General features: G+C 36.6%; 1 protein-coding gene across 7 annotated transcripts in view; it reads left to right on the top strand.

The window, feature by feature from the left end:
* The window catches only part of SLC4A10 (solute carrier family 4 member 10), a 149,861-nt gene that overhangs the window by 86,602 nt on the left and 38,775 nt on the right, over positions 1–24,484 (top strand). For 6 of the 7 annotated variants that reach the window (XR_009724015.1, XM_061344144.1, XM_061344127.1 and 3 more), the window contains 2 exons: positions 9,260–9,448; positions 20,795–20,886. Coding sequence is in view for 6 of the 7 variants with exons in the window: in XM_061344144.1 (XP_061200128.1) it covers positions 9,260–9,448; positions 20,795–20,886 (281 nt within the window). In the remaining variant the exon portion in view is untranslated. The remainder of the gene's footprint in view (positions 1–9,259; positions 9,449–20,794; positions 20,887–24,484) is intronic. The other variant, XM_061344119.1, reaches the window with a different exon arrangement.

The following is a 24,484-nucleotide window of genomic DNA, read 5'->3' as shown; positions in this document are numbered from 1 at the left end:
GTAGAGGTAAAAAAGATATCAAGAAAAAATTCTAAAGTTGTCAGGAAAACTGCTTTACGGGTGATATATGTCTATGTAAGGGCCAGGTAAAATTTTAGTTATTTACATTATCAGGTAAGGGGGATATTGTTCAGTGGGCTATATTTAACAGTGGAGTTAAAATTGGCTCAGGTAGTGGTAGATGCTTTTTGCCTTTACCTTTCCCAAATTGTTTATGTCAAACTGACGCAAGATATTAATCCAAATCTGCAGAAACTTGTGTGGGTTTCTGTTCTGTGTTGAGAGCCGATTCTCCCATGAATCACGGTCTGAATCAGAGCTTGAAAATTTGTCTTTATAAAGATAAAAGATAAACATGAAGAATAAAAAGCAGATGATCCGAAAGAACAAAAGTTTATCAGTATAGAATCATAGAATGGTTGGTCCCAGTATGCTGCTTTATTAATATTTTTAACAATCAAGAATTACTTAGGTCAGCTGCTTGATATTTTTATTTTTTTTGCTAAAATAGCACATTAGAATTTTCAAGCTCAAGCTTTACATTTTTAATCCAGAAATCTCAACTTCTTCTGTAGTCAACTAAGAGATCCCTTCCAAAATTATTTTAAGTAGATAAGAAGTAAGGATTAATGCAATAAAAATAACCTCAACAAACTTCTGTTTTTTTTCCTGGTTTTGGAAGATACTGTATAGTAAGACCACAATGCATTCAAATTTATTATCTTTTAATCCCTAGTTATTAGCTATAGTAATTTTGTTTGTTTGTTTAGTTAACGTGTCCAAAGATTTGAGTATCCACAACAGTATCTTGATTAGGAAAATGTGTTCTGAGAAGAGGCTTTAGGATGACTTTCATGAATGGGCATGTGCTATTTTCACTTTAAAAGTACCCATTGTTTTGTTAGATTTGGGTGTATTTTGTTTGTTGCCTTATTTGAACTGGTAGGCATGCCTTTCTGAAGGTGATCTGACATACAATAAATTTGCATGGGTCTTGCTTTGTCTGTGACAGAGGATTCCCACTACTCTCCTCTCCTGCCCCCCCCCCCCCCCCGATTCAATACAGAATGATGTAATTATTTTGCAGCAGGTTCTTCTGGCAAGTGAATCAGTCTGTAAATTGCCCACATTCTGCGTTAGGTTTCTTTGACCAGATTTCTCCCCTTGACCCCGTGGAATAAGGCTTCTGTTCCATTTGCTTTTCTCTATTATTTTTATTTGTCTTGTAGTAGTGCTGTTTTCCTCTTCCTCAATCAAGTTCTTTTGTAATTTGTTAGTCTAATGCTACATATGTAGTTCATTCTCTTCAGCGCTTACAAAATGTTACAAACAGTGTAGCATACATTAAGCAGTGCTGGGAGGAGGAGACTAATGCAAGTGGTGATCATATGCCACCAAGATATGTGTGCTAGGTATGTTAGAAATTTGGTTCTTCCAAATAGTATGACAGGCTGCTCTTTTTCCTTATAAAGGACTACTGGACCTAAAGATTAGACAGAACTTGTATTTCTCAGGAAATCCTTTCTTGTCTGTTCTACTCAGTTACTATTCACTGCCAGTAGTTACAGTCCTACGTATTGCGTGCTTCACAGTACAAACATTGGTTTCAGGTCTTGCTGTGTATTGCAGTTTGTATCTGACAGTCTCAACACTTTAGAATGTAAAGAAATGGTTGGTCTCATCTGTTGGCTTAATTGTTTTTTTTTTCTACCTCTCTGCTTGTTTTGCTTGCTAGCCATTCTCACGGTTGCTACTCCAGTGATACTGAAGGTTGCTTTTCGTTGTTCTTTTCAATGCTACTATATATACCACATGTAGAAGAATTTGCCAGAATAGATTATACCATGTGGTCTTAAATGTTACTCCTAAATGAACTTCCGTTCTTGTACTTCTGGTTCATAGTTTATTATTATGGGGTTTGTTTTTTTTATGCAGTTTGTTGACAGTTTTACTGCATTATATAGCGCATCATATCTTTTGAGAACAAATAAATAATTTTGCACATGTACTTGCTTTATACTTAACACTTCGTTAGGAAGAAAAATGCGTGTTGTGTATTTGTTGATAATGTCTTGCTATCTGGGCTATATTCCAATATCAAAGTACATTTCTGCAAATGTAGTACCAGTCTTTGTATCCTTGAAAGAGGTGTACTTAATCTTCCTTGCTAAATTGAGACAAAGAATTCCTATTTGTTTTAGTCAAGGCTTTTAATCTGTAAACACTTACTAAGGCATTAAACTCTCAGCACTTAGCCCTTGAAAATTTCTTTTATTAAAGCCTATGTTTTAAGACCTTAATGGGCTTGTGGCAAAATCTACAGATAAAAAATGTCTTTTATACTGTTTGCATGGCTCCCAGAACGTTTTGTATTTCATCCCTGGAAACTCTGATAGCTCTGCATAAGAATATTTTGGCACCAGTGATGTGGTGAGAATTTTTAAATCATCCCATCTTCCAGCATGTCCATTCTTTATTAGATTCATTTTCTTTCAAACTGTGTTATTAAAAAATGACTTGGTCTACAAGTATATAAATTTCTTTGGACAGTCACCCAGTTTTCTTTGTCGATAAAAGCTTATTTGTACCTATGATGCTGAATTCCCACTCACAATGTAATAGAGACTTCTGAGATAAATTTCCAACATTGTCATCGTGCAGCAAACCAGCACATTTATTCTTGAAGTTTCTTAAATATTTTAAGATGGATTACACTTTTTCCTTGAAAAGAGCTCAATTCCTGTGTTGAATTTTTCCTGTTTTAAAATGCGCTTTTTATTAAACATATTTTAGAGGTTTTTGTTGCTATTTTTAATATGCGACATTCTTTTTTTCATGTCTTTGCAGTGGCTCCTATATCAGTAAGCTAGCACTCCATGCACAAGGAATTCCTTTGAACATTTGATGTAGTAATATTTTATCGATCACTTCTGTATAGAACATATGCTAAAAGGAAGTCTGAAAAATCTATGTAATCAAAACAATTTATTTTGGAACTTGTCTCTTGAGGAGGTATTTGCCAGAGTCTGGCTGCACCATTAGAGAGCAGCTTCACAGTGTTGTTCAAGTTGGCAGATTAAAATGTTCTCTTTTGATATTTTCATTTAATTCCTTTGAAACCATGTAGATTCTCAGATTACCATCTGTTTTTTGATTGTAACCACTGAATGAACCCAAAAGGTTCTTCTACTTAACATATGATGCCATTTTCTGCTGTTTGGTTCAAAAACTGCTCGGTCCAGCCTTTAATGGCAATACTTTCTTTACAATATGAATCACAGATCTTGCATTTTCTTGGTAGTTGTGCAGAGTGTACTGTGAACAAATGTCAAACCTTGTCAAATATAAACTGTGGCCTCAGCGTTGCACAGCAGTGCTTTGAGAACTAACGCATGTTTCAAATATTAGATAGTCCCACTTATTTTAAATAGATTAAATGTAAAAATGGTTTATTTTTAAAATTAAATTCTAAATATTCCCATGCTTTCCAGTCCAGAGATCTCTTTTTCCCCCACAGTCTTTCGTATGTTTCTCACAATCGAATTTTCAGTCTGTGTAACAGCTTAATCTTGTGATTGAGGTCACTCGCCTCTGTGCTCAACAACTCAGGGTATTACATCCCAAGTGTGCAGTTTTATTGAATTCAGTAATATCATGTTAAGCTTTCAATCTGAACAAGTCTTCTTTTGCCTCTGCTTGCTTTAGGCTATATTAAGTGCATATTAATGATACATTTAAACTGGCTTCTGTTTAGATTTTATTTCACTTGGAGCCTTTTGTTTCAGTTGCAACACTTGTGTTATATTTCTGGCAGTGCTTTTATGGTAACTTTAACTTTTATTTCAACACTGTAACGAAGCATGGAATTGCCTGTGAGCAGTCTGCTTCTCTGTTTGACCCTACACCTGTCTTTTGTTCAGCTTTCACCTTCTCAGTTACCCAGGTTTTTGCCATTTATTTGCTTTATTTCTAGCTTACTATTCAGTGATTATCTCTATAAAGAAGCCCCTGTCAGGTTTTGTTCCTTTGCCTATGGGTGAATTGTATTCTAGTGTTTTGGTATAGTGTTTTCCCATAATAACCAGAAACCTGGGAATTTCTTAGATTGCACAGGTCAATCTCAGCATTCGTCTTGTGTGTAATCAGTGTTACTCATGGCTCTTGTTCTGTTTAGAGATGCAAAGTATATTGTTCTATAAGGTCTCCATTCTTCTTTTGGTAGCATCCACTGTGGCATGTTAGAATACTTATGACTTAGAACTGTGCTTGCTGTCTGAGATGCAAGCTGGGAATTTTAGGCCCATCTCTACATTTTACGATTTTATAAAATACTTGCTCTTGTTCTTCAGTAAAATTGCTTTGCTAATATTTTTAAAACAAAAGAAAAGATTTTTCAGTCTCTTATCTTTTTTTTTCAAGTAATTCAGTGGAGAGGTTGAACAAAGCAATTTCAAGTAAAGCTGGAAATAGAATGTGTCTCTGGGTGCACTGGAATGTTCTGCCTCCTTGGATGAGTGGGCTAAATCCACTGAGTTAGATACCTTTATAGTCACCATTGTAAACACTGTAAATGGGTCTTGGTTCACAAGTGAAGCCCAAGAATTCTAATAATTAGTTTTATATTGCTTCTGGTGTCTTAACTCACTAGGGAAGTATATATTTGAGTTCCTGTTAGAGACAGCTTAAGATAAAGGACAACATTTCAGCTGAATGTCTTCTATAAAGCACTGTCTTAGGTTTACTAGTGTTTTCTTCTCCCCTGTCTTTAAGGGAAAGAAAACAACCACAAACCAAACAGTCCTTGGCTTTTAAATTAGGTTTTGTAGTCAGCTGTCAAGGCAGTCATGACGCATACAAAAACCCATGTGTTCTATTTTTTGTCATTAATCTCTCATTTTGTCTTGCAGTTGCACAGTTATAAAATTTGGAAGATTGAAAGGTGTAAATACTGGCAATTTTGCCAGTATATATTGGGCTCAGTTTCTTCTGCTGTAAACTGTCAGTGCCAGCCTTTGTCAGGAGAATATGAGCCCAGCAATTCAGACCTTATATTCCTTCTGGTACACAGCTCAAAAAAACCCCTACAAACCGAACCCAAAAAACCCGTCTCTAGATCTTATTCCTTTACTCACCACTGCAAAAGGCAGGCCCAGTTTAGCCTGTTTAGCTGTTAGTAATTTCTTTTCAGACATCACAGTCTACCTTCCATATATTTATTCTGTTCTATGTGGGAGTTTTGTGTATGTGAGGTGATGAGCTCACTGTGAACTTGTGACCTGTGGCCACAGTTGAGCGTCTCCATATTGCTTGTTTGCTTGGACCTGGGATGCCTCCATGTGGATATGGCTGCATGTCTAAAAAAATGCAGTGTGTGATAGGCGTCTCCAGAGTGAGTGGAAGCAGCCAACCTGCTTTTTCATCTTTGCTGGCTCTTGAGGTGGGGCAGATGCATTTTTCTGTGCGGAGCAACATATGAGGTGCAGTATTGAACTGATTTGAAGTGTCTCTCGCCTGATGCTGTAATTCACAGCCTAGGTAAATTGTTCAAAGGTGATGAGGGTTTACATTTGAGTTCCTACAGTAGTTTAAGTTCTCCCATTGCCCACAGGTACTCACAAAATCAGTTATATGTAAATGATATATTGTAACTAGAATGGAGAAAACATTCTTGAAATGATATGAAACCACAAGTTTCTTTGAATCTTCTCAAACAACCAGGGCAGGAGGAATGTCTGTCCTTAAGTGAAGAAAAAATTGATTTCATGGTTCTGGCATGAATCAAGATTCTGTAAGGAAAAAAACATCCTACTTCAGTGTTTGTGATGTCAGCAGAAATGGTATGGTGTGAGCAATTAGTAGAATGGGTAACACTACTGATGGATGTTCCACACTGCATCTTGCTGAAAGCTTCATATGGTTGTGAAACATTCTTGAAAAATCTTATGGTAAGCTGTGTGTCTGGCTAGAAGACGGCTCTGCGGAATTTAAAAGGTCATTCAAGAGGAAAATTCTTTAAAACAAACAATCCCTAAACCTTTGTTGCTGAGCATAGAAACCCTGGAGAGTCTCTGTTCCTACAGAGGAATGTAGCTGAGACACAGTGCTGTGACGTTTCAGATCTGTATTCTTTACTGTCTTTTATCACATGGAATTTGGAGAAATGGCCATGTGCTCTAGACACAAAAACAGGACTTTGAAAAGAACGTACAGCTTCAACTGGTGGGACCATGTAGAATCTTCTCACAGGATTAAGGAAATAGCGTTTGTTTTGAAAAGATGTTTAAAATACTCCTGTTTGCCATTTACTTTTGGGCTTTAACTGTGTTGCTCTTGTTTTGAAGCTTATCTTTGCAATCAAGAGTGTTATCACTAACATTGCAGGTGCTTGGGCTTATAAAAGATATGTTCAGAAACTTGGGAAGAAACTGAAGTGGAATCCCATAATGACAGGTGCTGAAGGAGACAGTCTTTCTTATTATTATTCAGATCTGTTCACGTCTTGGAAAAAATGGTCAAAATACAGCAATCTGGCAGTAATTTGACTGCATTTAAACTCCTACAGCTGCTACTGCAAGTGGGTCTGTATTAAAGGAATGACAACTGAAGGGGAGTATCAAGGCAAGAAAACACGTCTTCACTCTTTCCAAATATGAATGCATCGTCTCTTTTTACATGTGGCAGAGGTGCTAAAGTAAAGGGGAAGTTGTTAAAAAAAAAAAAAAAAAAGAGAAAACTTAAGGTAAGCCAGTTTCTTCTCAGTTTTGCAGGAAACAAAAATTGTTAGTCACACTGGCACTTAGCTCCATGGCTTGTATGACTGTTAACGAGTCTAGCAAAGCATCTAGGCAAGAAAGAGGATAAGGATATGATTTTCCTGGCATTTTTGTCTCCTCAAGGGGATCATCTTAAATATTGACATCATCCTCAGCAGTTAATATGTTTTAATATTTACTATGGAAAATGCTGTAATTTCAGGAATGACACCATACTAGTAGAGTTACATTGATCTGTAAGCAAGGTGATGACCAAAACTAAATTTGCCTGCTCTAGAGGAGTCATCTTTTTCAGCTCTTCCTTTTGATTTCTGTCTTAGAGCAACTCAAAGAAGGTAATCTTTGGTTTTTCATCTACAATTTTTCTTTTGGTGAGCAGAATTTAAAAGGAGGGGGGAGAGGATCACTTCAGTTGTGCTTTAGCACATATGCCCTAAGTTATGTATGTATTATTTATTTTTATCTTCTAGAGATTCTTGTTACATTTATACTCTACTTCTAGAGTTTTCATGTTACAGAAAGTACTGGCCTGTTTTGGGAACTGTGACGTGCAAATTCATGTACTAAGGCTGTCTAAAGGGAAGATGGGCTTATCCTCATGGGAAAGGCAAAGCCTGAAGAGACAGTAGAGCTGAGCAGGAAAATGAACATTTTTCTTGGAGCTGCAGCTTTCTTTTCTTTTTCTCATGTTTTGCAAATTCTTGGCTCCTCCTGACAAAAAATCTGCTGAAGACTTTCTCTTGAACTTGTGTTACCTTTGTTTTTGCCTTTCTGTCACTTATCTTGCTTCTATGACTGTGTCTTCCATTAGAGTCAAGTGTTATGGAAAAACAGTGTTTGTCTAGGCTGGCAGTGTAGAGGTGATTGACCTGCTGGTGAGTTGACCCTGGAGATAAAATTTCCATTCAGAGACAGGTGAAGCACCCTGAAGATAGGTTTTACTCGTTTAGGCGTACCACCAGGTACTACTACTCTTCAGTATTAGCTGTTTGGTCACCTCTGTCTACTGCACAGAATGTAATTGCTGAAGACAGTCAAAGGCAGTGTCAAAAACTTTTGCATTACTCTTCATTGTGAGATGTGGATACATCTCTCATGTTTTCATCTGCGGACAGCTGCATTTATCTGTGGTCCTAGTGTTCTCTTCTTGTGTGTGTGTCATCATAGATGTAAGATTTGTTGGTAGCCTCTACATAGAAAGTGAAACATGAAGGTAATTTGTTGTTCAGCTCTTAAAGCAGCCTATGCATATGATATATTGGGTTGTTATGTGGATATTGAGAATTCAGAAAAACTGTTGTGTTTTTTAAATGTATGCACAGGGCACAGTTGACTGTTAGAAGTTAAACTCTGCTTTTAACCAGCATAATTGTTGGGCACCTTTTATTATCTCTCTCCCTTTCTCTTGCTCTTGGCAACTATCAAATACCTGACAAATTATGTCTCTACTGATGATGCATCTGCTTTTTCTTTTTTTTTTCTCCCTGCTCTGCTTGCTTTCCCACTGAGTTTACTGGTAGATAAGAATCTGACTGCAGCACACAATCATGATCTGTCTGAATTTTCAGTACAAGGAGTTTTTGACTCAGCTTATTATATCACTGCTTTTGTGCAGTGCATTTCTTCAAATTGATGTACAAGGACAGTGTGTACTTAGATGCTGTTTTACTTGCTTTGGTACAGATTTTTTTTTCTTACTTTTTCTCTTAAGCGTTATTACTGTTGCTAGCAGGATTTCCCAAAATAATAATTCAAAGAAAAATTCTCAGTGGTTCTTTCCCATTTGAAATATATAATGTAAATATTTACCAGTAGTTTTGAATATGAATAAGTAAGAATATTTTCTGTTGGTGGATTGCAGAAATGGTTGTAATTTCTTAGCAGGGGGATCTGTTTCACTCACACCTTTATGTAATGATTCTCTTGCAAGAACATGTATGTCTGGCAGTAGAATGAGATCCTATTAAGTATTTGCAAATGATGCAGCAAAATTTCATGTATTATCTGAAATTTCTTTATACTGTACTGAAAGTATTGTAATTGTAGTTACAAGAAATAAAGAGCTAGAGTGTGATGTGCTGTGCTAAGTATAACGGACCAAAAAAGTTATTTCCTTTTGTTTCCTGACAGCATGCAAATCCTTTGTAGCAAATAGCATTTATTTTTGGGGCGGGGGAAAGAAGGAAAAAGAGTGCTTAGGGACTGACTTCAAAGCTACATGGGTGACCTTAATTTGGGAGCTACATATCTTTTGAGGGCTTGACTTTTTTCCATTGATAGTAACCTTATCTATCTATCTATCTATCTATTTATTTATTTATTTATTTATTTATTTATTTATTTATTTGTTTGTTCTTACTGAGAGTGCAACACTCCTAGATAAAACAGAACATTTAATTTGTCTCATTAAAGGACTAATTATTGTAATTGAAAAATTAAAATGTTTCCACTTTCCCCTCTTGTATCATGTTTATGTATGTTTTCAGATATGATTCTGGACCAGCAGGTGGGTTCTGGACAGCTCAGCGAGGATGTTCGTCACAGAGTGCACGAGGCATTACTGAAACAGCATCACCATCAGAACCAGAAGAAGCTGAGTAACAGGATCCCAATTGTGAGATCCTTTGCTGATATTGGAAAGAAGCAATCTGAGCCTCATTCCATGGATAAAAATGGTAATGCGTTGCTTTAGTTTGTGTTTTGGACTTTCAGTAATATCTACCTGTTTAGTATTGCATGTGCTTTGTACCCAAAGCTTGAACTTGGCGTGATTCTGCTCTGAAAAGCTACTGTGTGAAAGTGGTACCTGCTACATGAGAGTTGTTATTCTAATGCATTAAGTAACACACCTGTTTAAGTTAGAAATTCAGGTATCCTGCACAATTCAGGGCTGTGCAGAGATATTCAAAGGATCTAGCTCAGGTGTTGGAAGCAGGTAGCTGTGTTGGTGTGCCGTTCTGTCCTGGATAGTTGGTATGGCACATTACTTGTGGTGCAGCAGAGCTCACGGGCACTTGTGGTGCTCTAGTAACTCTGTGATCCTTCAGATTGAGCTTGAGTATCTTTGCTCAGTGTTGCTCTGAACTGTGGACATATTCCATTAGTGCCAGAAATGGGATATGACTGTTTTTTACTTCTATCGACTATCTGGGCCTACTTAGTTAAAATTGAATGGATTGTTGGAATAGTTTCTATGACAGTGTCTGCATTAGCCTAGTGTTCAACTGGTGCTTCAGATTTCATAGTTGAGTATGAGGGGCTGGAAAATGAGAAGAACATTTTCAAGATGACAGTTTTGGCGAGATCCTGTAGGAACTGTACCTTATTCTTCCAGAAAACCACTTTTTGAAAAATCAAGTTCATGGACATGAGAGAGCACATTTGTGGAGTTGTTCCACAGTAAAATATTGGCTTAACCTTTTTATTTCTTGCTTTTACGGAAGCCTTTCTAAGCTGTACTGTTGCTATAGGTTAATCATAATGAAAAATCATTTCTTATTTCCTCTTCTTTATTTACATAAACATGGGCCTGCGTTATGAAAATTTCAGCCAAATTTTGCAAGTATTTACAACTAATTCAGTGGAATTACACATTGCAGTGTTACTGAGCCTCTGTATCTAGTATCATCACAATATCCCCAACACTTTTGTCTGAAAACCACTGGACTATAGTGACTCTTATTCCAGAAATCACCTTAGCTATACTGAAACCTCAGTCCCTTCTGCTGTCTTTCTGGTTTAGGGCTCTACTGAGCTCTCCTGTTTTCCTGGGAAGTGAGGAAGGAGCCATAGCAGAGGGAAGGTGCTGGGTGCAAGAGTCAGCTGTGTGCTGTCAGGTGTAGGGTGGAAGGGAAAAGAGTAGTGCAGCTGATGTGGAAAGATGGGGCTGTTGGTATAAAGGTTAATCTTGGTTTCAAGGAAGGACCGTTTGTTTCAGTCATTGCCACATGAAGTTTAAATAGGTACTTGTGAATCTGGCTGCTTCCCAGGGGCAGACTTTCAGACCTAAAGGCAACATATAATTTCACCTGAAGAGGATGTTAAATAGAAACATATTGATTCTGCCAAAATATCATTTTAAGAGTAAAGAAAAAATACTGTTGATTGGAACAGATTGTCCAGAGAAGTTGTGGATGCCCCATCCCTGGAAGTGTTCAAGGCCAGGTTGAATGGAGTTTTGGGCAACCGGGTCTAGTGGAAGGTGTCCCTGCCCAGTGGCAGGGGGTTAGAACTAGGTGATCTTCAAAGGGTCCTTTTCAACCCAAATAATTTTATGATTTATTAAGATGTGTGTGATCATGTGCCCCTGCCCATGGCAGGGGGGTTGGAACTTGATGATCTTAAGGTCCTTTCCAACCCTAACTATTGTATGATTCTATGTATATTGATGCGCAAGGGTAAAAGCGAGTAGGGTGAACATCCATCATTTTAAAGGCAACTTTCCTGTTGATTTGTGCAATTGTTGCTAATGAATGATGACTTTAAACAAATATTCAGGAGAAATTTAAAGTTAGTCCTATAATATTCCTATTTCTTAATTTGCACAAAACGCAAGATGGAAACTTGCATTCCATAAGCTTTTTGCAGTGGAACTTATATAACAAATAAGCAGCAGATCTCCTTAAAAAGACCCCTTAGGGCAAGCAAGTATCATAAGCTCAGTTTTTTCTGACTGTTACTGGAGCTGGTGCAGCAATTCTCTACAGAAACATTTCCCTTTAGCATAAGTTTCTTCAGGGAACCTTTAAATCTTGTATCTGATTCTCCCCGGAGTAGATTCTGGACAACAGTTATGTCCATATTAAGCATACTAATTTTATATATTCAGTGGTTAAGTGATTCTGTAGATAAGGAGGCACATTCTTACTGGTTTTCATTTGCCTGTGCTTTTCTGCAAGATGAAAAATTGCTGAATTCTAGTTCACATGCAGATGTAGAGATTACCTCAGCAAACACCAGGATAGAAGAATCACTTGGTCACTTTCACTAAGTTAGTTTAGATTAAATGCACCCTAAATAATACAAATCTAAATAATTTTAGGAAAATTTATATAAAGGTGAATCAGCATTTTCTCTAAAATATAGTGAAGAGTTCCAAACCCAGTCTTTTTGGACACGGATGTTTTTTAATCAGTTTAAAGCATTGATCTTCTGCTTGCATCCTTTAAGTGCTAATGCATATTTGGCAATCTTCTGCATTGGCCTCTTCAAAACAGATGATGGCCCCGTAATAAAGCAAAGAGGGGTTGATTTATTTTAAGCTTCTCTTTGCCATTCATTACCCTGTTACATTAAAATTCTGATTCTTATTTTATTGCCTGAATTGTACTAAAATTAGCATTAGGTGTAGAAGAGGAATATTCAGTCTAAGTTTTTATTCTTAAAAGGAATTGGAATTTTTTCTCTTCAGGACAACAGCAACTAAGCAGGACATGGGATGGAGTAGCAACTATTGCCTCACTAAACCAGGGTTAAAGGAGTGGGGAAAGGGATGGATCTGGAGAGCTGCTTAATTTAAGGCACACTGAGTGCTATGTCCTCTGGCATATTCTAAATTCCTTCTTTACCCTGAGTAACTTGCTGTAGTACATGTTATATAAATTATGCATGAATCTACGCTGAAATGCTCAGTTTTCTGGAACTCTGCTGTCCTTAGAAGCTTGACCAGAGGTAGCTGCGAGGTTTCTGATCTTCTGCCATTGCCTCATGACCCAAATGCTAGAGTTCAGCTGCAGTGTTACGCTCACTGGAGCTATGTATTTCTCTTTAGATTGCTATGGAATGCCTGTACAAGCCTCTCGTAATAATACATATAAGATTTGTGAGAATATAACTTTGGATCAGGTGAAAGGGAAAGAAAAATCAGCTGAATATGCATAAAAGAAAGCAAAGCAGAAGGATATAAACATTAGATTGTCAAGAGTGTGCTGAGACTTACATCTTTGTTACCTAAGGACAAACTGGTAAAATGCAGTCAAGGCATAATTTTAGTCTGCTTACTCCCATTTGTGCACAAACATTATGTAGAATGTATGAATGTAAAATGTTCCATATATTGCGAACAGTGGCAATATTGTTCTCTCATTTTAATATAAAAATGCATTAAAATACTAAAATATTGTATTGCTTTTATTTTCTGAATGAGAAGCTTAATACCTAGAAGACTGCAGAGAGAAAACCAGATCATCTCAAGTACTACTGATGAGCTTACAGCTCAGTTCACCACTATCAGAGATCAGAGTTTTCAAAAGTGGCAAATGCCAGGAGCTTTAGATGGGCCAGTTGTTTGTCTCCATTGAAATTAGGCAGGGGAACTTGGACATTATTTCTGGAACTGAGTTGTGGTAAATTTGGGTTTAATGTACAGAGCTTAACTAATAACCATCCTTAGCAGTCTGCAGTGTGTACAATAGACTACTCAGAGCCAAAAGTCTTTGCCATCTGTTTTGTATGGTACAGCTGAGGATGCAAAACCCCTTCTTTGTCCAAGTTCTGGACTGTAGTAGCTAATCAATGTATCAGTCTCCAGATATTCAGGAGCAAGGCCTGAAAACAAACATGTAAACTTAAATTCAATATATGGTTGTGCTGCTGACAGACCACTGTGATATCTTTGCTGGAAGATAGTTGTACATATGTTCTCCCTCCATCTTTTCTTTGTTTAAGAGTCTGTCAGACCATCTAATTAATTTGCTTTGTATTTAGTAGTATTATCTTTTGTTTACAATGGCTTTTCTTCACATCCTCTGCAGGGCTAAGATGTCAGGGTGCTATGGATTTACCATGCATTTTTAATGCTGCCATGCTGTGTTTAACTTTCACTTTTCATTAAGCATCAAAACTGTGAGAATTAAAAGCCTGCTTTTGATGTTCCAGTAAAAACCGACAGTCAAATTTGGCATAAAAGCAGCAAAAAAAATTTTTTTTAAGTGTAATTTGACACCAAATACCCAAAATAGAGGGTGACAGGTAATTTTAGCATAAATACTGTAAAAAGCAGGTAAAATATGAATATTTGTCATTAGTAAACTTTGAAAAGTTTGGTTTGTAAAGCAATCTAAATTGAGATCAATAGCTTTTTTTACTCTGAAACCTGAGAGTTGTGTCTGTAAATTCTCACAACATGGTCTAAAAATCCAAAGACAATTGCAAATTACAACTTTCTGTTGTTGGAAGAGTGCTAAAATGATTTCATAAGCCTTTCCCCTTTTATAAGTGTGTGTGGCATCAAAAAGTAGCTGATTTGATGAAAATGTAGTTAGAAAAAGTTTTCATCGTGTAAATATTTTAGTTTTTTTGATTGGCTGTTTCACTTTTAGTCTAGACTTCAGAGTATGTGTGTGTGTATATATATGTAAGGGAGGAATTCGAACAAACTTTTTACCAATTAAAACCAAAGAGGAAGGAACTAGGGGAGAGGAGCATGGCAGGGTAAGTGCCTTGTAAATTGTATGTCCATGAACCTTGCTGAAGTGTTCTTTATCTATAATACGAGCATGCACCTGTTTTCTGTTCCGTACATATGCTGTTTTTAACTGTGTTTTCTCCTTTGGTGTCAGAGCAGACACATTATTAGTGTAAAAATTACATTATGCCACACATGATGTCTGATCTTGAGAAATTCTGAAATTCCAAGGTTTATTGATAAACTGAAGAGCTTGAAGAAAGCAGTGGCATATTAAATTTGTGATCTTCAGAGTTAACACCATGAGCTGCAGGGGCAGTTCATTTAGAGATGTTCTTTTTCAAGCCTTTTCCTAGTTGTTTCAGTTAGCACAGTGGGCTGGTCTGGGCTTCTTCGTTGTTTTGTGGCAGTATGAGCACACATGGAGGTGTTTAAGCTTCAGTGGCTAATTTAGGACAGTATGCGTTAGTATCTCAATAAATGTGTATTACCAGTTATGTGATGGTGTTTGTTACTTTCCTCAGTTTTATGATCTCTAGTAAAATACAGTTCAAGCATTTATGCCAGAACTCAGAGCTAGTTTACAGCATCTAAAATTCTGATGTCAGTAGTATCATGTGGAGAAAGATGGACATTACTTGGAGCCATATGAAAAGGGTAGGGAGGCATTGCTAGGTTCGTGACGGTTTTCCTTTGTTTTGGGAATAAGTCACAACAAATGTCATATATATACCCAAGTTTTCTGGCAGTGTTGGATCTGGCTCAGGTGAATTGCTTGAAGAGATTTCCTTGAAGACACGGCAAACTCAAAGATAGTTAATTCTAGCTTAAATTGGCTAATGATCTATTTCTTCTTTTATGTTCTTCTCAAATGTATATATATAAATCAACTTGTCTTATCCACAGGTTGTGGTACTAAAATATATAACTTGTATTTACAAACATTTTCATTGGATATTTATTATTTCTTTCTCCGCATTTCCTTGTACCCATGATAAAATGTGTACATATAAACCAGTATAATTCATCTTTGCCTTTCTTTATTTTGCTGTCTTTGTTGTGTCTGTCTCTAACAGGCTCATCTCTGTATCTCCTTCATCTCCTATCCTTTGGGTTCCATAAACTCCCTGAAGGTTCAGAGGTAGTATAAATACCTATTCTTGCCTGGGCTTCAGGTTATTTCAGATGTTACACCCATGCCTTCATTGCAGTTTCTTGAGCATGCAACTTCTTGGTCTAGTGATAAATAGTGAAAAAATACCTCAGACCTTTGTCAGCAGCTGTAGCACGCTTAAGAGGAGCTTGTGTGGAGTGATGAGTTTGGGGGAAAAAAAAAAGCCATTTCTTTGTAAATTCATTTTCTTGCATCAATTTGTAAAACTTCTCCTGTGAAGTCTCTTAAATTATGTATCATTAGTAAGTACCATATCTGCTTGTGGTTGCACAGGTGTAATGGAACTGACATGGTTCTTTATTGACTTAAAACGTTATGCATTAAAGTCTAAAGGTACATATACAATTCAGCCTGTGAGGATTGTATTACTGCTCTGTTATATTAGAATTTTGCCATCTACTTAGGAAAGCTTACTTTTTTTTAGTCCATGATTTTTGATCTGGACAGTGTGTCCATTTAGATTTGGAAAACTGGTGAGTAGTTGCAGTAAATAGCCTAAATATTGTAATAGCTGACTTGCAAATAAGATTTTTTTTCTAAATGGAAAGGAATCCGTATGGTCTAGAAAAATAAGCAGCTTATTTTCTGGTTCAGTTTCCTTTCGTGTGTCAGTTGCATCCAGTTTGTTCCTGTTAACCTTGATTTGTATCTGAATGAATTGTTCTTGTTTTCTGTCATTGGCATTCTAGGTGCCTCTTGGGTTTTGATTAATAAATACAGTAGACATAGTTGAGTGTCTTGAGCTTTAAGTTTTAGGGAGCTAATAGTATGTTGCCTGTAACATTGATTTACTGGGATTGATTTTCCGGGTTTTTTTCAGCTGGATGGATAGTCTCAAAATGTGGTATCTATCATCAAATGCAAACTTCTATTAGTGTAACAAATATTAACCTTATTTTGATGGATTGCAATTTTTAAGTGGCTTGGCTTTGCAGGCTATAATATTTTTATGTGAATTCTTGCTCTAGTCAAAGCTCTGGTGATTCCTCATTATCTGAAAAAAACAACTCAAACCACTCTTTTTTATGTATACCAGTTGAAAATACAATTTAAAAAACTGTTCTAATACTGGCCTTTTAATACATACATAAGCTTTGGAACCCATTTTGCTGTGGTTTTTTGTTAGGTATTAAGTTCCTTTGTATAGCGGCTGAATATTTCAATGGCACCACATTGTTCATTTGTTTGACTGATACTTTCAAAACTCTGAGTGGCTCTTTGATAGATTCTCAAAGAACACAACTCTTCAGATACTTTATCTAGATGGACTGCAGGATAAATCAAGGCTTTTAAACTTTAGATTTATAAGGACTTAAAGTACTACATTGCAGTCTTAAATACTGTATTTACCCCATGCAATGCGTAAATAAATTTTGCTCAGTAGAGATGGAATAGAATAGCAGGGACAGGGCGTGGAAGAGCTGAATAAGTGTCAAGGCTGTTGTTGCTCTTATTTACTCTTAAGAGTTTGATAGTTTATGCCTTCACCATTCTTACCAGCTTAAACCCTATACTGTGTTTTTTTCAGGGCAGGTATTTCAAGCCTAGCTAGGATTTGGTGATGGGGTTTTTGCACGTAGTGCTTTGAAAGCTCCCATATCATAAAGGTTAAATTTGGAGAAAACATGGATTCAGTGTACCTGTATTCCAGAGACAGTTTGATGCTGTGGTGACTGCTGACATTTGGGTGGAAATCAGAGAAGAAATGTTTTTTGTTGTTTGGTTTGGTTAGTAGGTTGGTTTATTGTAGTATATACACAGCTCTTTAATTGATTGTTTCTTCATGGGGCCATCATGGTGCCAAAATCTGTGTCCTTAATTCAGAGAAAAAAGAATCAATTCCTGAAATTAAAAGGGGCTTGAAAATAAAGGTCATCTATAATTACCAACATACTTTAGCAAACTGAGTGTTTTTAATGACTTTGGAAAACCAGTCTATCATGGTGGTGCCAGTGTTCACTAGGCTGTCATCAGTGTGATTCTGGTCCTAACCCATTGAGAGTTACTCATGTGCTTCACAGTATTCACCTCAAAGATACCTCCTTTAAGTCAGTATGAAATTATACATAAAATTAAATTAATTTATGAATTTTTGTGACTTCGTTAATCAGAAGTAGAGGAAGCTACCCAATATAAAAACCAACCATGTAGCATTGCAGTCCTGCTGCTAGGAAGAGGGTCACCATAGTACTGCATTTACCTACTATGTAGTGCAAAATATATAGACATTTAGTAAACTGTATGTGTATAGGAGCAAAACTGTCTCAAAAAAACAGTACTTTTAGTCTTACTTTTCTGTTGAAGGACCATTCAGAGACCTAGTTCCAGATTCATATTTTACTGACTTTATTGTTGCACAAGAAACACATTCCTGCAGTTTAAGATGCTCTTTAAAAAACTGTCTCCATGTCTGTCATGTGAAAAGTAAAATTACCTGTCTTCTCTACCATGTATTTTGTTTGATATTCAATACAGTAAAACCCCCAAACTTCTTGTTCCAAGATTCAGAAAGCTGTCTTAAGATGCAGAGCTATTTAAACGTCTCTTACTGCCTCAAGGTAAAACTCATGTTCTTTCGGATTACTCCAGCATATGGGTAAATCAAAGTTTGAGGTCTTCTGTTGGCACAGAATAAGAACATATGCTATTCTTATAAACTTCACATACTTACTGGTTGTGGCTTTTATTTCCTACCATGTATATTTTTACATGTTTTTCTCCTAAAAGAAAAGTGGACACAATGTTTAAAAGCTAGCCTTTGGACTGTTATGCTAATTGCTTAGAGGCTTTTGACACCTCCAATTATGATGTTAAAGTTTCAGTATTTGTAACAGGTGGTCCATGCTCTGACTCCTTTGTTGGTCAATATTTTTATCTCCCTGGCAGATATCCCTGCTCTCATTTTCTTGAGTTTTTGGTTCCAGAAAAAAGAAGTATAAATGCAAATCTCTAATTAGCAACAGAAAGATAATGAACTACTATTTCTGTTGCTTTCTTGTAACATCTTTATAATATAGTATGTACATTAGTATGAGTAATTATTACAAGTATTTCTCTTTATATAGATCCTAAAATATGGAGGAGTGTGTAAAAGGAAGAAATTAAGAGTTAAGAAGGACTAGTATTACTACATTTAAAGTTTTCTGGGAGTAAGATAAGGGAGAAATTTTCCCTGAGCATTTTAAAGGCTTCTCTTTTAGAATTAGTGGAAAGTTTGGGATTTTTTAAATATTTAAATCCTCAGAGTGGTACTGCAATAAAATTTTTGTGTAAATTATTTTTTATAGTTATACAGGATGATTTCTGTGAAAGTAATCCAAAGTCTGCTAAATAAACAATACAGAAAAAATTACAGTGTGAATTAGTGTATGGAGATACGTAATGTAAAGGTGATGGTGTAACAGTGATAGAGCTCAGTGTTTTTCTTTACATTCTAATTAAAAGTCAAATTAAATGACCATTTATAGGCATCTTGCATATTTAATAATTTCTAGCTTCAGATTTACAAAAATTGTATCTTGTGACATTAAGGAATTAAGTCTTTTAATGTGAACTCCTTTAAGTTACGTTAATATGGTGCTTTCTGAAATCAGTCCTTTATTCTTGCCATATGTAAATTCTAATCCTGACTTATTTTTGTCTACTTTCTTAGTTTTAACATGCTTGTCATGTCTGCTTTTTTTACCATTCTCCATTTATTTCACTGCAGTGCTGAACAAAAGCCGTAATTTCTGTTCCTGCTGTGATCTTTGTCCTGAATCAGAAATTGGACTATTTACATTTTTAAGATTGATACATTTAAAAATAAGACTCCTAGCAATATGTTTGAAAACCTTTTGTTCCTGTACTACTTAATCAAAGTGAAATATCTCTGGCTATGCTACCAAGACACAGCACGAGGGTCTGAAAACTGTTTTGAGTTGTGGGAGGTTTGCATAGTGGAAAATGAATTGTTGATTTTCATGGAAACCAACCTTTTCCTTGAGCAAGTGTTACAACTGGGAATTCATGACCAGCTTAGACAAGGATACTGTAGTGCTCAGCTGTGACAGAAGCTGGATAGTTAAGTAATTTGGCAGTGGCTGAGATCCTCTTGCAAGTTTCTGGTCCTGTTTAGACTGGATCCAGTGAAGTGCTCTGTTTCCTGTTAGTGGCTGAGGACATGCTTGGACTGCAAGCATGTGTTTACAGTGATGTAAGGGGACACACCATGGCTTTTTGAATTGCCCAGACAACATGCCTAGCCGAGGACTTTCTGACTGTCTTTATCTTCAAGTATCGTGAACATATGGTCTTAGTTACTGTGCAAGTTTAGGTTGATTTTCACCAGAACCAATGTTTTCACATCATCATTTCTCAGTCATATGAGAGACTTTATTTGCTATGGAAACAAATATATGCTGGGCACGAGATGCTGACTCTGGGCCAGTTGGACTCTGTAGTTATTCCTGGGTATGTGTTAGGGCAGTAAGAGATAGTTGGCTCACATATTTAGTACTTTTTCCTGTACTTTGTTGTGGTGTTCAGAGCTGTGCATGGTTCCTGCCATGCCAGGGAGGGAGGAAGAGTGCAGGCGAGCAGGGAATGGCCCACCTGCGGGGTCTGTGTGCCCTTAGTGTGTGGATGGTGGCCTGTGGCTGTGGACAGGGGCAATGTTGGCATGAAGTAAAAATATGCTTTGTGTGACGTATACTTGTTTCTTAATCCTGTTTTTGAGCTTTTGCTGGGACAATTTATTGGTCAAAAGGCTTTAGCATTTGTTTAGGAGATTGAGGCATGTTTAACCACTTCTCAACTTGAGATATTTTTAAAAATTCTACGAAGTACTAAAGCCTCACTGGAATTTTTTGAAAATGTATTTGCCGAAACATTTGGTTTACACAAGACAATAATCGCATTGTTCAATACTGAGTTTTCAAATCGTCTTGATTTCCAATACACCTGTCTTTATAGCAGCCCATTTTTGTGCTGGGTTTTGTAGCTGTTGGTATAAACAGGGCATTATTATACACACGAGTGAATTTATGAAAATTAATAATCCTGTTTTATTCAGTGAGGAGTATTCTTGTAGACAGATATTATCCAGAATTGGCAGCTCCTGAAATTGCTAAGAAACCCATGTGAATAGCGGGACTTCCATCAAATGTAGTATCTTAAAAATCATGACCTTTAATTGGCATAGAAAGCGTGTCTTCCAATATATTAAAGAGTATCTTTTACATTTTTAAAATGACATTCTCCCATTTCTAACTGCACATGATGAATGTTCTGTATTTTGAGAATGTGCTGTTCTCAATAAGTATTTAATTAAAATGCCATGTTTGGGTGCTTCATATACATATGATATGAAATGTATGTAGGTCTTTAACAACTATTTCATTGGATGTTGCTTTATTTATAGAAGTAATTGTTAGTGGTCTGTAATAATGGTACTTCTTTTAGCAGGTCAGATTGTTTCCCCCCAGTCTGCTCCAGCCTGTATTGAAAACAAAAATGATGTGAGCAGAGAAAACAGCACTGTTGACTTTAGCAAGGTGAGTGTTTGCTGACAGTGAAAAGAGCTTTCTGACTACCAGGTAGATCTTTTAAATTAAATCACATGAATCCATGTGAATCGGCAAAAGCTATGTAGTGCAAATTTTACTTCAGCATTAGTTCTGTGTGCACAGCAACCCAGTTGTATACAACCAAAAAGAATTTTTCATTTTCTTGATAAAATACTGGTAACATCACAGCTTAGAAGTGTGCATAAATTTATTGCATGACAATACCATAGGTGTGCAATTTGTAGGGGGATTTTTTACAAATTAACAGAATTACCTGAGTAGGAAAGTCATTCGGAATTCTTTTAATTCAGATTTACCTCTCAAGTTTTTACTTTTTTAGAAGTAATGCCTGAATGCAAACTGTGCTTTTTATAACCTGAACTCGTGGATTCCAGATGTCTCAAACAGAATGTGTTTCTGTAAACCTACAACTTAATTCTTCTGGCAAGCCAATATATTTCAGTACGCTTCACAAAAGATGTTAACTGTGCAGTAGTGGAGATTGCAATGACAGTTCAGTGTTAGATAGCAAAGAAAAGCAAACAGCTTCTCGGCTTTAATGTAGAGGAGAATCCTAATTTGTTTAAGAAGTCTCTATGTACCTAAAACAAACAGTCACATTAGATGCAGATGACAGACCTGACAGGGGTAGATAACTTCAGCTGACGCATTAATACAGCAAAGGTTTAGGAAGTGAAGAAAGGTGATTTAAACCAAAATTCTGAAGAACAGCACTTTGTTGAATCTTAATGTTAGTGCAACTGTGCTAAAAGTAGAGTTATGTGATTGCTCCATCTGGTGCCAGACTTATTTCCTAGCAGCAGTAGCTATTTGCACCATTCAAATTCTTGACTGAACATGCCAGACTAGAAATGGTATATGGCTAAAATAAAGATGAGAAACAGATCTTTTTGTCAAAGACAGAACAAAGGAAACTGGCTGGGGATGTATTATGGACCACATTTCTACAGAGGTAGCAGGGAGATCTATAAACAGCAACAAGTTGTTAAAAATTTAATGCTAATACTTTAAAATTATTTAAAACTAAAATTATAATGCTTTAAAAAAGTCAAGTATGATTTTTGTTTTCCCGATGTTTATATTTAAAGTGTTAAATAAAGCTAATTGTTTTGGCAAGATTTCGTATATCAAGATACAAAATTTTGTAAAGGATATGAATAAAGCTGGCTGTTCAAAATTAAGCTGTGCAGAGGTGAGGCTCATAACAACTCAAAGGGAACAACATGACTTTCAGTAGTGCTTTTCTTGCACGTTTCCCCAGTTGCTTTCAGTGTTGTGGGATCAAAATCCCAGGTGGTTGTCTAGCTGCATGATATTTGTATCAAGCAGGATTGGAAGCTGCATCCTTCGATCTTTCACTCACTATTTTAGTAGTACTGCATCTTTTCTGACCAAAAGAAGTCTTCCTATTAAAACTGGCCTGAGAAGAGATCAACATGTAATTTTTTGACTAGCTTTGGCACTATTCGATACCCACAAGGATGTGAGGAATAAGAAAGGAACAACTTCTGCTTGCAGGAATGAAATAACAGTAAAGGATTGTAATCTAAATATCTTTTTTTACTGCCTTTAAATAGATCCATTTATCCTTTTGAAGATGCATAAGTACAATTTCCCCTTGAAATGTGCTATTGCAATAGCTCCCAATGGTTATAATTGGAATTATATGCACAGATTGAGAGGAAAGTAGAGCAGTACACTAATTTTCTCTTGAGTATTGTGATTTCTTGCTCTAATTTTGTTCCACATATTAATTTCATTTATCTTCTACAAAAAAGCACCTTTGACTACCTCACATATTCTCTCCTTGCTAATCTGTCTCCCTTGGGCTACTTCAAATATTCCAAATTTTGGAGTGGATTCAAAAAGCTGACTTAATCTGAATACAGCACTGAGACTGTGTTGATTATATTGGCATCTATTTATGAATAATGTAAGGCATGGCACTAAATGCTGTCTTGAATGTTACTTCAGCAGCACAGAGAGGGAGACATAGTTTCTCGTGTTTGAACTTGCAAATGTGTCACTCCTCTCCCTCTTGGGACACCACTAGGACTTTGTATTTTGGGGGTGATAAGAAGGTGATCTGTCACAGCACCACTTGATCCTGTATCTGAGCAAGATAGGGATGGCAGTTTAACAACTGCATCTGCTGATCTCTGCCTCTTACGCCAGAGTCTGAAGGGAACCCTACTTGTCCTTAAATACAGAATGTATGAAGAGTCCGTAGTTGTGTCCCTTCTCATGGCAACATTCCTACACTCCACATGGAAACATTATTTCTGAATTAAACCCTGATCCCATACTGACAGTTTGCTCTTTCAGACACCATGTGATATAATTGACTTGCTTTGACTACTGGTCAGCCTTGCTTATAAATTAATCTGGTTAATATGTGTCACAGCTTTCCTAAGAAGTGATGTTGGGTATTTTCTGTTTGTCTTCATGTCAATTTATGTTTGGTTCTGGGCAAGGCCTCCACCACCATTTTCAGTCCTTGAGTTGCCCTGGAATGGAATGGCCTCCACATCAGTTGTTTAGTTCCATGTCTATATGGAGCTTACTGGGACTATTTAGTGCCATGTCATGAAATGTGGCCCAGATTAGGGTGCAGATGAAGATCCACATGAGGTCTCTACAGCTTAAGACTGCTTGTGATAAGAGATGTATAATGGATAAGTTAGATGAAGCCTTTGAAAGATGCAGATTCTGCCTTTGCCCTAAATTCACTTGAGGGCCACCTCTGCTCTTGTTGTGTAGTGGAAGTAACACCTGGGGTTCAGGTTTATTTTCCCAGTTTGATTCTACTCTGCCAGCTACTTTCCTGGGCTTCCTTTATTACCTAGAAGATTATGGATTCTCGAGATGATAAATAGTACAGGAAACATAACTGGAAATACTTTCTGGTAGATAGAAGACTGAATGTTTCCTTCAGATGTGAACCTTGATTGTGTGATCTGTATGTCAGTGGGACCTTAAGGTGACAACTGTAACATGTTGTACATAGGACATTAGTTATTAAGTGTTAAATCTGTTCACAAGGTGGTATCTGTACGGAATGCACATTGCTATAGACCTGAAAGACTGCTTCCTTTCTCTCAATTATAAATGATCTATGACACCAAAATTAGGTGCAGAGTGAATCTGTGTTGGTTTTGTATTTAACCCTGAAGACTTATTTTGTGATTTCAGTGGGAAACAGAATTTACCTCACTGATACTTTACCTGGAAAAAGTACTTGGTCTCCAACCTTCTAGGTTGATTTGTTGCTTGTTTAGCTTTATGAGGCGTTTGGTCATGGTTCTAGGTTACTTTTGGATAGCATTAGACATCTCTCTGTGATTTCAGAAAAATAAGATTTCATTACACAGGCAACTGTGTTATATCTGAATTCTGATTTAGTGCCAGAGCCATTTGCAAGAAAACAATTTTCTAAATATTACCAAAAACTATGCAAACTAGTACTGACAGATGGCTGTAAGATAGACATTAAAATGGTCCACTTTAACAGTTTATATTGGATTTGGTTGCTGTTGTTGTGTTTAGATTAATAAAAGGAAAGCAA

This window comes from Neopsephotus bourkii, unplaced genomic scaffold, assembly GCF_033783945.1.
Source record: "Neopsephotus bourkii isolate Nb327-2 ecotype Australia unplaced genomic scaffold, CSIRO-AGI_Nbou_v1 NB_196, whole genome shotgun sequence".
NCBI lineage: Eukaryota > Metazoa > Chordata > Aves > Psittaciformes > Psittacidae > Neopsephotus > Neopsephotus bourkii.
This window is presented reverse-complemented; position numbering and strand designations above follow the sequence as displayed.